This window comes from Lepisma saccharinum, chromosome 30, assembly GCF_977018435.1.
Source record: "Lepisma saccharinum chromosome 30, izLepSacc3.1, whole genome shotgun sequence".
In the NCBI taxonomy this organism is placed as follows: domain Eukaryota; kingdom Metazoa; phylum Arthropoda; class Insecta; order Zygentoma; family Lepismatidae; genus Lepisma; species Lepisma saccharinum.
This window is the reverse complement of record NC_139258.1, coordinates 1,444,732-1,462,103: the sequence shown is the minus strand read 5'-3', so window position 1 is coordinate 1,462,103 and position 17,372 is coordinate 1,444,732. Positions and strand designations below refer to the sequence as shown.

The window sequence follows — 17,372 nt, the reverse complement described above, 5'->3', positions numbered from 1 at the left end:
TGTCACGGGTGGGACAGACGAAACACTGCCTCTTCACTTAATAAGAAATTTATTTTAATTTCTGTAAATTGTCAAATGATGAAAAATAAATTATGCAAGATAAAAAGAGTAGGTAGTTCACCTTTGAATATTCTAGTGGAGTTGAAGGGAAAATGTAACAGTTAAAGGAGAAATTAATTGTTTCTTGGTGTCACGGGTGGGACACAATACAAAACATAACTACATCAAAAAGTTAAAATAAATTAATAATACTTTCTAACATAATTATGTATAATACTTGAATTTTTATCCAACAGATAATTCTTGATTGTTCACTCAAAAGATATGTTAAAGCTACAGCATTGCATTTAATTTTAAAACCTGAGGTTCACTTTCACATGGAATGCAACATTAGCATTTGTTGTATAATCAAGGGATATTTATTTTGGCAGAACTTACTGAAAAGTAAGGATTATATTCTGATCATACAGCTTTGAATGACAGTTCCAAGATGATTTATTCACACTATTTATAACAATATGCTTTAAATATCAATCAGAAAGTTTGCATTTCATCAACTGGATCTAACATCCATTTCTGTTATTCAATAAATATTCAATTCTTAATCTTTGACTTAAATTTGCTTACCAGAACAGTTGTTTTACACATATTTTGGTGATCTTAACTACAAAACTACATGTAAGCTAGATAATGATTGATTGATTTGGTGTTTTAAGTCAAATTTATGCACAGTAAGGCTAATCGGGACTTGACCTACAGTTTAAAGTGGGCTAATCACTTGTGCCTCCAGCGGGTATCGAACCTGGGACTCCTTGGTTACAAGGTGACGTCACTACACCATCGGGGAGGCCATATTATAATTATATATAAATTATATTAACATATTAACTTGCACGTAATTTGGACCCCACCCTCAAATATATTTCTAGATACGTGCTGACACACATATATTCAGGTGGTGGTGTTGAAGTGGACGTTCAGTTACACTTTATGTCTTCGTATCTTCCTACCCACACCTCTCTCTTTTCCCCACGCAACTCTTTACACATGTTTTCACTGTCTACTCCTGAAGATGATGTTATATTAGAGGGTTGAAAGCTGAACTCATTAGGGTTTCATCATGGTTCAGTGGTACCACCATCCATGGCTAATGTGGCAATTGTTGCCTCTGTGATAATTACTTAGAAATGCTAACTTTGAAAGTGTAAAAGCCAGTTTGTAAGAATGGGAGAATGTGGATAGATACACTGACAAAGGTATATTTGATTGGATTGGATTTTGCTATTTAGCTTCACTTCTTTGGCACTTTTGGCTAATCGAGACGATGGGGATGAGTGATGATAAATGAAATTTATGAAGGAACACTCATAAAGAACACCCCAGCCCAGGATCCCTGGGCTTGTAGTATGCTGTGCTAACTAACCACTTCACCATGGAAGCCCGCTAAAGGTATATTTGAAGCCTGAACGAATTTTCAAATGAGGAAGATGAAAGTGATATTTTTGAAGTGGATTCCGATAATTCATTGGTCATCTTATGTTGCCACGATTGTGAGAAAGCCCTTTGCATGGTGCAATGCTTTCAGTGATAGGGCATTAGTTTGAAAATTGTGTCAATAAATAGTGTAAATAATTAAATGCATTATTTAGTGGAAATCTAGTTATACGAGGGTCATTCGGAAAGTAATTTCCATTTGGGTATAAAAGAAGCACCAGGACATTTTTATTATATACAACTGAAAGAGTCAACTCTAAGCTATTTTTCTACATAAGCACCGTTTCTGTTGAGACACTTATCATATCGGCTAACAAGATTTACAATACCCGTGTCAAAGAAATCTGCTGCCTGTGTATTCATCCATAGAGTAACACTGTCCTTGAGCTCCTGGTCATTCTTGAAGCGCTGTGCTCCTAGCCACTTCTTTAATTTGAACACAGGTTAATGTTCCCTAGAAGTATTTGCAATTGTTGACATGAGGCACCGTAAAATCAATCTGAGCTGTAAGAAGTAATGATTGTTCTCTAGCAATGCTCAAACCAAACTTCTCCAACATTTTCAGTGGAAATTGTGTGACCACCCTCCTTACATCCCAGATTTGGCCCCTAGCGATTATCACCTCTTTCCAGAAATGAAGAAGTGGCTAGGGCACAGCGCTTCAACAATGACCAGGAACTCAAGGACAGTGTTACTGCATGCACAGGAAGATGTCTTTGACATCGGTATTGTAAACCTTGTTCACCGATATGATAAGTGTCTCAACAGAAACAGTGCTTATGTAGAAAAATAGCTTAGAGTTACCTCACTCATTTGTATATAATAAAAACTCTCACAATGTTCTGGTGTTTCCTTCATACCCAAACGGAAGTTACTTTCTGAATGCCCCTCGTACTTGTATCACTATCACCCTCTAAAGAATACAACAACAGCAGCAGAAAACTCCCATAGAGGGCTACACCCCAGGCAGGAAAACTACCCAGTTAAGAGTTTAAGAACCAAAGCCTGGGCCTCCTCGACAGCATAATGGTAACTCTTTGCTTTGTTTTCATGGCATTTGATACACTTTAAACTGTAGGTCCAATCCCGATTAGCCTATCAGAACACAGAGTAGACTTAAAAAAACAAACTTGACAAATTTCTAGAACCAAAGCCTAACTGTTAAAGCATACCTAATAAAAATATCCGGATGTGCAAAGTAGTCAGCATACATTTCAAGTAAAGACCGCCTTTCTAGAATAAATGTGGGAAGAACAACTTTTGTAAGATCCATGCCTATCTTCAACTGGGAGAGCAAGTGCGTTATCACGGTTCCGTGACTTTCCATGGATACTGGAAAAAACAAAATAAATTAATATACAAACATGGTGGAGTACATTTAGTATATGATACGACACAGAAATGAAATGGAACACACCTGACTACATATGCTTTTAGTTTCATAATGTTGTTGCAACCAAAATATGCCATCTAGCATCGGTGCAACTAAAGACACTGTCCTCTTTCTCCTCTAATGATATGCATTTGGTAGTAACTGGGCAAGAGGAAAGAAATATTATACAAGGAGTGTTGAACTGTAATAATGAAACACATTGAGGAAAATTATTACAAAGGCAGCGTAATTGTTTTTGTGAATTAAAATCCACAAAGTTATGAAAATCAATTTTTTTCCATTATACAGGGTGTATCATAAGTAATGGCGCAAACTGACAGTTGAAAGTACATGATAATGGAAGCAAAAAAGTCTCAGTAGTTGGTACAATGCTAATAAGGTGTGGTTAGAAGCAGTCACTGATTGCATTTTGTAAACACCGAGTGCTTTACTCCTTGCACGTTGCTCTTTGTTTACAAAACAGAACATTTCTGAGAGGTGGCGTTGTAATCAAACACGATGGATACAATCAGTACAGAGAAATGTACATGCTAGTAAGTAGAATGTTCAATAAAAGCAATGAGATCTTCAATGGCTTTTCTTACTGTATTATTAGCATTTTACCAACTAGGACGACGTTTACAAACAATGAAGTCAGTGGTGGCTTCTAACCACACATTCGCAATTATCTCAAAAATGACTTGTTTGCGGACCCATGCTTACTGAGACTTTCTTTGTTCTATTATCGTGTACTTTCAACTGTGTCAGTTTGCGCTATTACTCATGATACACCCTGTATACAAGGTGCACTGATTTTATTACAACAGCGTACTAAAAACCTTTGCATCTCCTCTGCCAATTCTGTATAATAATAATAATAATAATAATAATAATAATAAAAAGATTGAAAGGGGATGCAGAAGGTTTCAGCTGCAAACACACTATACGATGGAGAGGGAGGGAGTACGTTGCAAAGAGAATATCGAAACTGCATAAATTTGGAATTAAATAGAAGCCAGAGTTGACTGCTAATTTTACCATGATCAACAATATCTCCACTTTTCCCAGTTTCCAAACCAGATAAAACTTATCGAGAATTTACAGGTAAAAATATTGTTAGATTTACAAAGTTAAAAGAAAAGAAAAAGTAATATTTGGGATTGATAGTAGTGAGTTATAATAGGCCAAAATCCACAAATAGAGGAGTCCTCAAATGTCACAAATGAAGTGGTCTAAAAATAGCTAGAAAAACTGCAATAATTTGTTTTCACTAATAGCATAAATGTTCCTTGTGATTAAAAGAAACTTCCCTCCCTCCTGTCAATCCACCTTTTAACTCGTAACAACCAAAAGAAACACTCGCTGTTTATATTGCAATGAAAAAGCTTAAAAAAATATTACAAAGGTGTAAAGAGTGTTATCTTCCAAAAAAAATATATAACTTTATACAACAATGGGTTTATGTTACAAATATTAATTTTACTACAATATAATGCTTCTCTTTGTTGTAATCAGTTCAAACACTTTGTTAACAATATGTTTTTACTTGCAGCAATAAGTACATCAGCTAACTGGAATGTTGGAGGGGGGAGTACTACTGAGAATAGGCTAGTGTTTCCATTTCAGTGATTTTTAAACTAAATCTGGAGAAAGCATTGTGGTCAAATCTAATGGACACATTGAATTTTGAGTAAATATAGTAATTACATTATTAATATTAATAATAAGTAATGTGATACACACTAGAATTACTCACTGTAACAGTTGTTTAAAAGAATATAATGGAATATATATGGATATGTGCATTACTACTTACTGTCATATTCAGCCCCATCCTCGTAGATGGCTGTAAATGAGAAGAACATACGTGTTTAATACTTCTATAGACCAAATAAATAAACATTATGAACACAAAGAAACAATATATACTGGTCAGATACAAAATTAAACATTTCCTAAACTTGTAACACAGTTAATACAAATTTATTTGAAAAAGATTGATGTCCACATTACAAAATACGTATATCGTACTAATGTTTTCTACTTACAATTACAACTTTATGCCATGTTTGTCAATGTTGCCCTTTAACCTTAGTGTAAATTATGTCCATACCAAAATGCAAAAACTATTCCAACTGGTTTGACACTTCTTCTTTATATGTTCAATGTTTTAACACATATATACGAGGACTGGGGAATAAGTCATGGCAAATATATTTTTCTCAAAATTAAACGATGGTATGACAATATGATTGTATAGCCCAGAGAGTGTGGCACCTTTCGTATGTTATTACGTCACTAGATGACTATGTGATGAATGGTTATCGTTAGGTCTCGGAAGTTGAGGAAAAATCCTTTTCTTTCCTAGTGTCCGAAGACGAGGCCCAACATAATATATGTTCATTTTGGGTCATTGTAGGCCAGAAAAAGGTGGGTTTTATTTGTCCTTTTTGCGTTTTTTGGCTTATTGGTCCTTTTTTACCCTTTTTTAAGGTCTTAACGGCTTTTTTTTGCAACTTCACCTTCTTTCGACTATGTTTTTACTGCCCATTCTAAATTCGAATCATCATCAGTTCATCAACTCTTAAAACATCCTTTCTGTAGTAAAGAAATAAAAAAAAGAAAGAAAGAAATACATTTGAACCATCCCTGAAACGAGAGAAAAACATTTTTGGAATGAAAGAAGATGCATTTCATTCATATGTTTTTCTCGCACTGTGTGTTCCATACCACCAGAATTTTGTATTTTTTTTATTCATTAAGTATGTAAATAAAACTGAAGTTATTAATTAATTTGGATCACATTTATACCTCCTTTTCTCAGTTTTTTTTTTTTTTTTTTTTTAAAACTTCCGAGCTCTAGTTATCATACAGAGGGCAGTGGTAATTCATTGTTCATTCACTGCCATGACTTGGCACTTGAACAGTGTTCGTGTATCAAAATAGCTGTTCTTTGGGAGAGAAATGCTAGATAATCCCATAAGGAGCTGGTGGACATTGTGGTGAATAGTGTCATACTGTAGAATGTGCCTCTTTTATTCCTGTAAAGCTTGTAAACACATATGGCACGATGCTATCTTTAAGAATGTTTTGCTCTCTTCCCTATCCTACACCTGGTAAAATATTTTTCATGCTGCGAACACCGAGGCATTCTTAATAAGATGCTTGAGGAGCGTCAAGCAAACTTTCCTGAAAAGCACAACTCCAGTATCGAAGGTCATGCTACACGTGGATTGGCAACTTTCGGGAGCATGCTATCTGTCTACACAATTCTCCCCAAATACCTGTTTGAAGATGAATCTGCTACTCGCATTTTATTTTTCAAGTTCATATTTTGCTTTGCTTTTATGTCACTTTTATAATTAATCGAAACTATGAAGATGGATGATAATTAGATTTAATTCATGAACAGGCACTTCATCTATTCGTCATTCAAATTCCAGAGGTAGAAAAGCAAAATAAAATAACGAAAACAGAAAACAATAAGATATACACCTATCATCACCCACCAAAACCCACACACAAACCTCTTCTGGCATTCATTGCTTAATGGCCTTGAGGATTAAAGATCGCTCACTTCCTGGTTCAGCACGAGACAATTCAGGTGCCTTATCAAAGCTGCCCTGAAGCATGCAGGGTTTCTAACCAACTTCGCCGTGCGGTCTATTATCATCTTTGCATTGTTTGTACACATGATCTGCATGGTTCATACATTCCACAGTACCGTACACTGCCCCCTTTCATTTGTATATTTTGGATTTTCGTGCTGGTCCCGAAATCTCACGAAATAAAATAGTTGCCATGACTTATGCCCCACCCCTAGTATATACTCTATGTAATCAGAAGTATCCGGACACCCATCTGAAAATGAAGTACAAGTTTGGGCCACCCTCCACTGGGAACACAGGCAGTCAATACGGTGTTGGTCCACCCTTATCCTTGATGACAGTCTTCACTCTCGCAGGAATGCTTTCAATCAGGTGGCGGAAGGTTTCCTGGCGAATGGCAGACCATTCCTCACGGAGCGCCGAAATGAGAAGATGTATTGATATGGGTCGGTGTGGTCTAGCACAAAGTCGGCATTCCAAAACATCCCAGAGATGTTCTATGGGATTCAAATCAGGACTCTGCGCAGGCCAGTCTATTAGTGGGACCTTGTTGTCGTCAAACCACTCCCCCACAAGCCCTGCAGTATGGATGGGTGCTCGGTCATGTTGACACAGTCATCTCCAAACTGGTTTTCGATGGTACGCAGCATGAAAGCAGTTAAAATGTCAACGTAAGCTTGTGCAGTGACATTGCCACGTAAAGCAACAAGGTGGCTAAGCCCCCTCCAGGAGAAACATGACCACACTGAATTTCACTGTCGGCACTATACAGGCTGGTAGATGTCATTCGCCACACCCACACCCTACCATCGGATCACCACATTGTGTACTGTGATTCATCACTCCACACAACGGTTTTCCACTGTTCTATTGTCCAGTTTCGATGCTCCTTGCACCATGCGAGGCGGAGTTTGGTATTTGCCTCTGTGATGTTCGGCTAATGGGCAGCTGCACGGCCATGGAAACCAAGTAGCCACACCTTGCGCCCAACAGTCATGGTTCTTGGAGTAAATCCTGATGCAGTTCGGATTTCCTGTGTGATGGTGGCAATGGATGATTGACGATTACGCTGTGCAGCCCTCTTCAACACTCGACGGTCTCTGGAGGTCAACGTGGGAGCTTGACCTGCACGCTTTTAGGTTGTACACATCCCTTCACTATAACATCGGAAACAGTGGACCTAGCGATCTTTAGGAGGGTGGAAACCTCGTGCACAGCCTTCTTATACAAGTGGCACATGACCACCTTGAAAGTCCGTGAGTTTCTTAAACCGTCCCATACTACTGTCTTGCGCTGTCTGCAGACTACCAAGATCGCTGACTATGTGTTCCATGCGGTAGATGGAAGTACTGTGTCGCCCTCTATGATAAACACACATTTCACAGTGTGTCCAGATACTTTTGAACACACAGAGTATCTTTGTCAAATGTAAAGAATGAATTTTTTCTTCTCTTTAGGTTATCTGTGCAATTCATGAAATGATAGATACTGTATGTGAAATGCAGAGATGTCTCCTAATAAGATCTAGAAAAGCAGATGGATTCCATCTTGCAAAATAAAATACTACATGCAAAAAATAGCAGGATTTTCCTTTACTAGTTTTACATGATTCTTCAATGGGTTTGTAGATTTACTTTTTGTTAGGTGCTCTGCGTTTCTAATCAATTTGCTTTTTCTGCGTGTGTTCTATTGTCTTAGAAGAAGTAGTATGGATCAATGCTGTAATATTCAGTATGCAGCTATGAAGTAACGTCTACTGGATGACACTTTTCATTCCAACATTTGAGCATGGACATTTCAGACGTTGCAGATATGATGGGCGAACTTGCAAAATCCAAGTTGCGGGAATCAGGATTTTTCCAAATATCTGTCCTATTCTAAGGCCCGCTTTAAACAAAAGGATTTTAGTTATTATTTGTGCCATGACCAATATGCTACCGTGTAAAGTGAAAAATCTTATGGCATTTCAGATGCCATGGAATTTCTCAAGGATAGAAGCTGACCTATTTCCGTAGCATAACCAATCAGAAACGACCGCTAGGTCACGAGTGCAGATGTGGCAACGTGAGATGTAAACCACAGACTAGAAATGATGTAAACAATGTATCACTTGACATTTTTAAAAGCTGATAACTATTGAACCGAGAGGAATAATGTTTCATATAAAACATTATTAGATACAAAACAATGGCACTGTTTAAATACATACTTTACAACGTTTACTGTACATGTATGGAAGAATATTTTAGATTTTTCCACATGTAAACACTGTGCACTCAGTATAGATGATGTAACTCGACGAGCATTTCATGCTGTATATGTTATACATTGTAATCGCAAAAGCTAGCAGAAAAGTTACACAAAATGCTTTCATGTAAAGTACTAGGTTCTATCAAAAAGTAAGGTGAATTTGTCTGTAAAACCCAGAGTTTTTTGTGTAGCTAATTAAATTTTTTGCATGTGTCAGATACCAAGGTGATGCAAGTCTGACGGCAATTACAGTCTTCTACGTCAACCCGTCTGGTACCTAGAGCAATTCAAAGATGGTGCAAAGACTTGAACATTACTCCAAAGAAGAGGTGTGCAGTGTTATTAGTTTTTTATGGGTCAAGGGAAAGAAACCATCTGAAATTCATCGAGAATTGTTGGAGGTCTACGGAGAGAGAGTTATGTGTATGTGTGGTGTAACTCATTTGCAAGTGGTAGGAGTAGTGTGACAGATGATGACAGAAGTGGCAGACCAGCAACGTCCATCACTGACAGCAATGTGCGAGACGTGGATGCGATGATTCGTGAAGACAGAAGAGTCAGGTTGCATGACATTGCTGATGCATTGAACATCTCGTATGGTTCAGTGAGGAGTATCGTCCATGACCAACTTGGCTTCAGTGGCTTCTGAGTGAGGACCAAAAACACCACCAAATGGGCATTTCCCTGACACACCTCACACGATATGCCCACGAAGACAATGGTTCCTATGTCAATTTTAGTGTGATACCATGTATCAAACATACTACAGTTTCATATTTTATTCTATGCACGTTTTTCAATAAATCGAAAATTCAAGTCGTTGCACCATTTTTGAATTGTTCTAGGTACCAGATGGGTTGACTGTAATTGAAGACTGTAATTGCCATCAGACTTGCATCACCTTGGTATCTGACACATACAAAAAATGTAATTAGCTACATAAAAAACTCTGGGTTTTACAGACAAATTCACCTTACTTTTTGATACAACCTAGTACAATTTGCTTTAAGATTTTTGGAAGCATTTACATAGCAAAAATGTTAAAGAAAATGCTTTCATGTAAAGTTGGCTTTAAGCTTGTGCACTATCCTATTGTAAAACAAAGTTCAGAGTATTAGAGGTGAGGCAGTTAGCAATGGTGAGCTAGTCGGTAGGGCACCTGACTGCCAGCCAGGAGACCTGAGTTCGATTCCCAGGTTGGGTAATCTAATGTCAGAATTCTTCCAGACTTGTTTCTGCATAAAGTGGTTATGGGGATCACCCAGCCTCAAATCAATGGGTACCTCGACCTACCCCCACATCCCCTAAATGTGCCTTCATGGGAAACTTTAAATTTACCTTACTTAGAGGTGATGCAGACTCCTGTCAGACTTTACATAAGTTCCTACAGTTTTCAATGTACAATGTAACCACAAAAAGTTCTTGCCGTTCTAGAGCAGTGATAAACAAAGAGCAATACAGTGGACGGTATGTACCTTTAGGTTTCGAAGTAATCTCCATCAGCATCCAACACCTTTTGCCAACGTTCCTGCAGCTGCAAAATACCTTGGTGATAAAACTCGGCAGGCTTGGATGGAAAGAAGTTCGTGAGTGCATTCTGCAGGTCTCCTTCATTTGCGAAGGATCTCCCACGGAGGTGGTTGTCGAGGGAATGAAACAGGTGGTAATCTGTTGGTGCACGGTCCGGTGAATATGGTGGATGGCACAGTGTCTCCCAGCCAAGTTGCTGAAGGGTCACCCGGGTCCTCTCTGCCACAAGTGGCTTGACGTTGTCGTGCAGGAACAGCACACCCCTGCGATTCACTAAAACCGGTTCCTTCTGCCGCAATGCACCCTTTGCAACTGCTGACTACTACTCTCAGCAACTGCACCACTTGCCGACAATTCCACCATACAGAACATAACTTTCGTGGGTGCAGAGGTGGTCTTGAGGTGTGAGGAACAGGGTCACGTGGCGACAAACAATGTCTGGTATGCTTGGGAGTGTGAGTGTGAGCAAGCGATCAAATATGGGTGTGTTCAGGTGCCGAGTGAGATGTCACTCGTTGTTCCTTGTTGGCTGCCGACAATGTGTGGGGTAACCACTTGCTTAACTTGTATGACTTCCCTATCCCATGCAGGTGCCATCTGACTGTTTCAGTGGAAACATGGAACCTTTCTGCAACTTCATCACACGTTAGACCACTGTCCTCCTAGATGGCTGCTTTCAGGGCCTCGTCATCCAACACATGTGGTCGTCCACTGCGAGGTTTATCCAAAAGGCTCACATCTCCCGAACGGAATTTCTGGAACCAATGCCTGGCAGTGCGTTCATTCACGGCATTCTCCCCAAATGCCTGGCAAATGCGGCGACAGCTGACGGACCCACTTTAAAGTCATACAACAAACACACGCGAACAAGCTTCTTCGATACCTCCTTTTCTCTTCGACACTGGACGAGCTATGACTGCTGTGTGCGCAACGTGCCTGTATTACTGACAGTCGATGGTCAGACTAACTCCCGATCGCTTGGCAGGCACGTGCGTCATTTCGTTTCCTCTCAGTGAGTGCATGATTAACGAGACGTCAAAAACGGCAACAACTTTTTTGGTTACCTTGTATATGATTAAAAAAAGACCCTTGTCAAGTTCGCTCTTAATATCCGCAACACCTCATTTCATCAATCCCAAAAATCCTGGCAAAGCTCACCACTATCATGGCAATACCATTCAGTGTTGCACACGAGTTAAAAATAAGCAAAAACGTTACCACTAGATAAACTATCACACGGATATGACTATATGGCATAAATGTTGGATAGCTATTCAGAAATTTGCTCCAACAGAAACAAAACAAGATTAACATACCATCATAGTCAATGGTGCCATCTTCCTTAAACAGGGACCGTCGTGTTGTCTCATTGGTTTCCCTTGATACTACAGCTGGCCCTGCAGCCCCGGCTATATCCTCTACAGCATCTTGGAATGGCCGGGGTCCACTGCAATGACAAAGAAGAAAAATCACATTTTTGAGTGCTAAAGTCAGTTTAGCAAGAAGAAGTGTGTCTAAAAATAACTTATATCCATATATGTAGGCTTACCATTCGTCCGGGATTAGCCCGGACAGTCCTGGTTTTTTAGTGCTGTCCGGAGTTATGTCTTGGATTGCAAAATGTCCGGGATTATGAGAATCTGAACATGAAAATGGCTACCGGTATTGAATATTTACTACAAGAATTTATGACCGGCAAGGACCAATCAATTATACCTTTTCTTTCTTCGAGATATCGACTTCCAAGCGGTTCTGTTTCCGTACTTCCGTGAGCATCTTGGTGCTCTTGCATGCGTGTGAAATAACTCGTCTACACGTGTTTTTGATAATTATAACTATATACAAGGGCTTTGCATTTGGCAAAGGGCAAAAAGAAGTGTGTATTGAACGTTAACCTGCAGCAGAAATACAAATTCTTGAAACTGTAACGATAGTGACAGTGAACATGTGCATTGTACTGTAATGGGAGTATTTTCTCTTGCGCATAAAGGAAGAGGTGATATTGAAAACCACGTGAAAACAGTTGAGATAGGAGTGCTATTAATGCTACTCCTTATTAACTACTGTTAATATTCTTCTTGTAAAATTTATAGTTTTATGTTCCAATAAAGTGTTAAGGTTTTTAAGTAATTTCAATTTATTTTTGTAAAAAAAACTGAAATTCAGCAGTAACGAGTTGATCGCGAATATGTCCTGGGTTGGACCCAAGAAAATATGATAAGCCTACATATATGCATACATGTAGATCATAAAGAATACAAGTTCAGTATTGTATAGGAATAATTTGATCCAAAACAACCAAAAAATGGCAAAATCTCTCTCTCATTCTACATTGACTCTCTACCTCCTGGGTTACTGAAATGATGAGGATGAATGATGAACTGATGATGAGACAAAAACAACGACACATCCATGCACCTTGGACCTACTCTTTATACCATTTCGAACAAGTGCTCTCGGTTTACCAGCTAGGTTAAATCGGTGTTAGCTTCCAATGTTTCAAGCGCATACATTGCTCTCATCTTCAGGGAATGTAAAAAATGGAGACCAGTGTAGGGTAGACCACTCGATTTGATTGATTGATTGATTTAGTTTATTTTACTTCGCATTTTGTGTCTCTTGGCTAATTTGCGAAGATGGAGATGAGTGATGAAATAGATGAATTGACATTCACAAACAACCAAGCCTGAGTGGGATTCGAACCCGGGACCCTTGGCATCGCAGCACGGTGACCCACTCAAAATGGGACCCATAAATTGTCACGTCATTGGGTAAGTATTTCACCGAATGGTATCAAATTTGGACAGATTGCAGTTCAGTACATGAGAAAGTTGACGTAGCAACACTGTACATCGTAAAGACTGAAGAAGTGGGTCAACAGGCAGGTTCAGCGAGTCGCCGTGTTTCAGTGAAGCGTAAGCGGAGTAAGTGGCTTGATGTGACTGTCATAATTGGGTCTATTTTTTTTATCTACTGCGACAAATGAAGTTTACAATGACCTTTTCCGAGAGTTTGTGAACCACTTACACGATCAGGAACTGACACTCGGATGGTACCAACAAGACGGTGCAACGTCACACACCTCCGGAGTGAGCATGGCTGAGGTGGAATAGTTTTTTCCTAAGAGTCATTTCCAAAGGATTATGGCCCCCAAGGTCACCAGATTTGACCCCACCTGACTTTTCCCTATGGGGAAACCTCAAAGGAAAGGTCTTCAAGAACAAACCATGCACCCTCAATGAGCTACGGGAAAACATCCGCCATGAAATCCATGCAGACACACCCAAGGTTCTGACAGCTACATTCACAAACTTGCAACGTCGTGTTCAACTGTGTTTACAAGTTGGTGGAGGTCATTTCCAACATCTTTTGTGATGTAATTTCTTTTCCCACAAATACAGATAGGTCATGTTCAAATTCGTTTCCTTTACTCATCATTTCCATTTTTTTACAAAACAAATTCAGGGTTCCCTTTCAAGTGGGACACCAGTTATATATGACTTTGATGGAGCTTACTTTGGATGCTGTCTTCCTATTGGCTCTCTCTGGATCCTGGTGTTCTCATTGGCTGATGTCGTGTTTCTACAGAGGAGTTGGTTTCAGGCGTAACTGAGCTGGAGACCCACATCCCTGTTGAGATTGGTGCGTACCTGTGAAATGGTTATGGCTTCCTTTACCCGATGGTCCCAGTTGCGGAACACAGCATCAGCGAGGGACACAGAAATTTATCTGATGATAAAAGCCAAATGTGGCAGTTTCTGTAACCAATGGGTAAAGGAACCATAGTCATTTCACGGGAAAGCACCAATCTCGACAGGGACGTGGGACTCCAGCTCAGTCACGCCTGGAACCCACTCCTCCGTAAAAACAAGACACCAGCTAATGAGAACACCAGGATCCAGAGAGAGCCAATAGGAAGGCAGAATCCAGAGAGAGCCAATTGGAAGACAGGATCCAAAGAGAGCCAATAGGAAGACAGGATCCAGAGAGAGCCAATAGGAAGACAGGATCCAGAGAGAGCCAATAGGAAGACAGGATCCAGAGAGAGCCAATAGGAAGACAGGATCCAGAGAGAGCCAATAGGAAGACAGGATCCAGAGAGAGCCAATAGGAAAACGGCATCCAAGCTAAGCACCATCCAAAGTCTCTATTTATTATATTCCCTGAAGATGAGAGCAATGTATGCACTTGAATTGATGGAAGCTCACGCCGATTTAACCTGGCTGGTAACCCGAGAACACCTGTTTGAATCACGTCACCAGGAAAGCTACAATTCAAATATTCTTTACACTATGTTACGATGACCACAGAGGCCACCTTAAAAGCTCATAAAGATTTTTACAGGGTTGTTAAAGGTCCAGGAACTCATAAATTCTAATGGGTTTTATTGGGTACCGCTGCAGAACTGGAACCTTTGTTCTTACACAATTTAAATTCGGTCCAAGTTACATATTGTTTCATTGAAAAAAGGTTCCTGGACCGAATTGAAATTCTTCCGGAAAAAAGGTTCCTGGACCGAATTAAAATGCATTAAATATAAGCTTATACTCTGTCTAGAACTCATTTACGTTTCCTGATTTTCTCTCCCAGTCTGGGATTGAATTTATTTACAAATTGTAGACCAAGAAAGTTGCTTCCTAAAAAAGTCCACGAGTACGTTTTACATTGAAATGTCACACTGCGGTTGTAGAAAACATAGCGCAGGGAATAAATCAAAACACTGTTGTTCTCTCGAGGGTCAGGTTCAAAAACTCCCTTGTCGAAGAGTTACTGTACATAACGTAATGGACTATATTAGTGTGGCATCAGATTGAGTTCAAACAAACCCGCCACGTGTTGCTCTGGCATCTGATCCAGGAAACGCAGCTAATAGGAGCTGTCGATGAGGTAACGTGAGGCTGCTGTGTTCCCAGCAGCTACCAAAACCGGGAAGGGCAGGGCAGTGCATTGCCTATATTCCTTGGGGCAGTGCTGCTACAACCAAGTGAAGGAACGTGAACGAGAGAATGGGGCTACATGGAGAGGGGCAATGTGACTGCAGCGTTTGCGTTTCGACCATTTCTACCTCGTACCTTAGATTCTCGAGACAGCCAGCACCTGGATTAGTCTTTCATGCTCACAAGTGGATAATTGTTTATCATCAGGTCCCTGTTCGATCCAAGTAGCGTATTGTTAAATTTGAAAACTGAACTTGGACCCTATTTAAACGGATTCGGGAAAAAGGTTCCTGGACGGTATTTAAATTAACCCTGGAATAAAGGTTCCTGGACCGAATTTAAATTGATTAGGAAAAAAGGTTCCTGGACCGAATTTAAATTGATTAGGAAAAAAGGTTCCTGGACCGAATTTAAATTGATCCTGGAATAAAGGTTCGTGGACGGAATTTAAATTGATTAGGAAAAAAGGTTCCTGGACCGAATTTAAATTGATTAGGAAAAAAGGTTCCTGGACCGAATTTAAATTGATCCTGGAATAAAGGTTCCTGGACGGAATTTAAATTGATTAGGAAAAAAGGTTCCTGGACCGAATTTAAATTGATCCTGGAATAAAGGTTCCTGGACGGAATTTAAATTGATTAGGAAAAAAGGTTCCTGGACCGAATTTAAATTGATTAGGAAAAAAGGTTCCTGGACCGAATTTAAATTGATTAGGAAAAAAGGTTCCTGGACCGAATTTAAATTGATTAGGAAAAAAGGTTCCTGGACCGAATTTAAATTGATTAGGAAAAAAGGTTCCTGGACCGAATTTAAATTGATCCTGGAATAAAGGTTCCTGGACGGAATTTAAATTGATTAGGAAAAAAGGTTCCTGGACGGAATTTAAATTGATTAGGAAAAAAGGTTCCTGGACAGAATTTAAATTGATTAGGAAAAAAGGTTCCTGGACCGAATTTAAATTGATCCTGGAATAAAGGTTCCTGGACGGAATTTAAATTGATTAGGAAAAAAGGTTCCTGGACCGAATTTAAATTGATTAGGAAAAAAGGTTCCTGGACCGAATTTAAATTGATTAGGAAAAAAGGTTCCTGGACCGAATTTAAATTGATCCTGGAATAAAGGTTCCTGGACGGAATTTAAATTGATTAGGAAAAAAGGTTCCTGGACAGAATTTAAATTGATTAGGAAAAAAGGTTCCTGGACCGAATTTAAATTGATCCTGGAATAAAGGTTCCTGGACGGAATTTAAATTGATTAGGAAAAAAGGTTCCTGGACCGAATTTAAATTGATTAGGAAAAAAGGTTCCTGGACCGAATTTAAATTGATTAGGAAAAAAGGTTCCTGGACCGAATTTAAATTGATCCTGGAATAAAGGTTCCTGGACGGAATTTAAATTGATTAGGAAAAAAGGTTCCTGGACCGAATTTAAATTGATTAGGAAAAAAGGTTCCTGGACCGAATTTAAATTGATTAGGAAAAAAGGTTCCTGGACCGAATTTAAATTGATTAGGAAAAAAGGTTCCTGGACCGAATTTAAATTGATCCTGGAATAAAGGTTCCTGGACGGAATTTAAATTGATTAGGAAAAAAGGTTCCTGGACCGAATTTAAATTGATTAGGAAAAAAGGTTCCTGGACCGAATTTAAATTGATCCTGGAATAAAGGTTCCTGGACGGAATTTAAATTGATTAGGAAAAAAAGGTTCCTGGACCGAATTTAAATTGATTAGGAAAAAAGGTTCCTGGACCGAATTTAAATTGATCCTGGAATAAAGGTTCCTGGACCGAATTTAAATTGATTAGGAAAAAAGGTTCCTGGACCGAATTTAAATTGATCCTGGAATAAAGGTTCCTGGACGGAATTTAAATTGATTAGGAAAAAAGGTTCCTGGACCGAATTTAAATTGATTAGGAAAAAAGGTTCCTGGACCGAATTTAAATTGATTAGGAAAAAAGGTTCCTGGACCGAATTTAAATTGATTAGGAAAAAAGGTTCCTGGACCGAATTTAAATTGATCCTGGAATAAAGGTTCCTGGACCGAATTTAAATTGATTAGGAAAAAAGGTTCCTGGACCGAATTTAAATTGATCCTGGAATAAAGGTTCCTGGACGGAATTTAAATTGATCCAGGAAAAAAGGTTCCTGGACCGAATTTAAATTGATTAGGAAAAAAGGTTCCT

At 39.1% G+C, this 17,372-nt stretch overlaps 1 protein-coding gene across 4 annotated transcripts in view; it reads right to left on the bottom strand.

The window, feature by feature from the left end:
- LOC145981899 (oxysterol-binding protein-related protein 9) overlaps nt 1-17,372 on the bottom strand; it is a 340,511-nt gene that overhangs the window by 21,999 nt on the left and 301,140 nt on the right. For all 4 annotated transcript variants that reach the window (XM_083115391.1, XM_083115393.1, XM_083115392.1 and 1 more), the window contains 3 exons: nt 11,571-11,701; nt 4,683-4,712; nt 2,667-2,826 (listed from right to left, as the gene is read on the bottom strand). In XM_083115391.1, the coding sequence (XP_082971517.1) occupies nt 2,667-2,826; nt 4,683-4,712; nt 11,571-11,701 (321 nt within the window). The remainder of the gene's footprint in view (nt 1-2,666; nt 2,827-4,682; nt 4,713-11,570; nt 11,702-17,372) is intronic.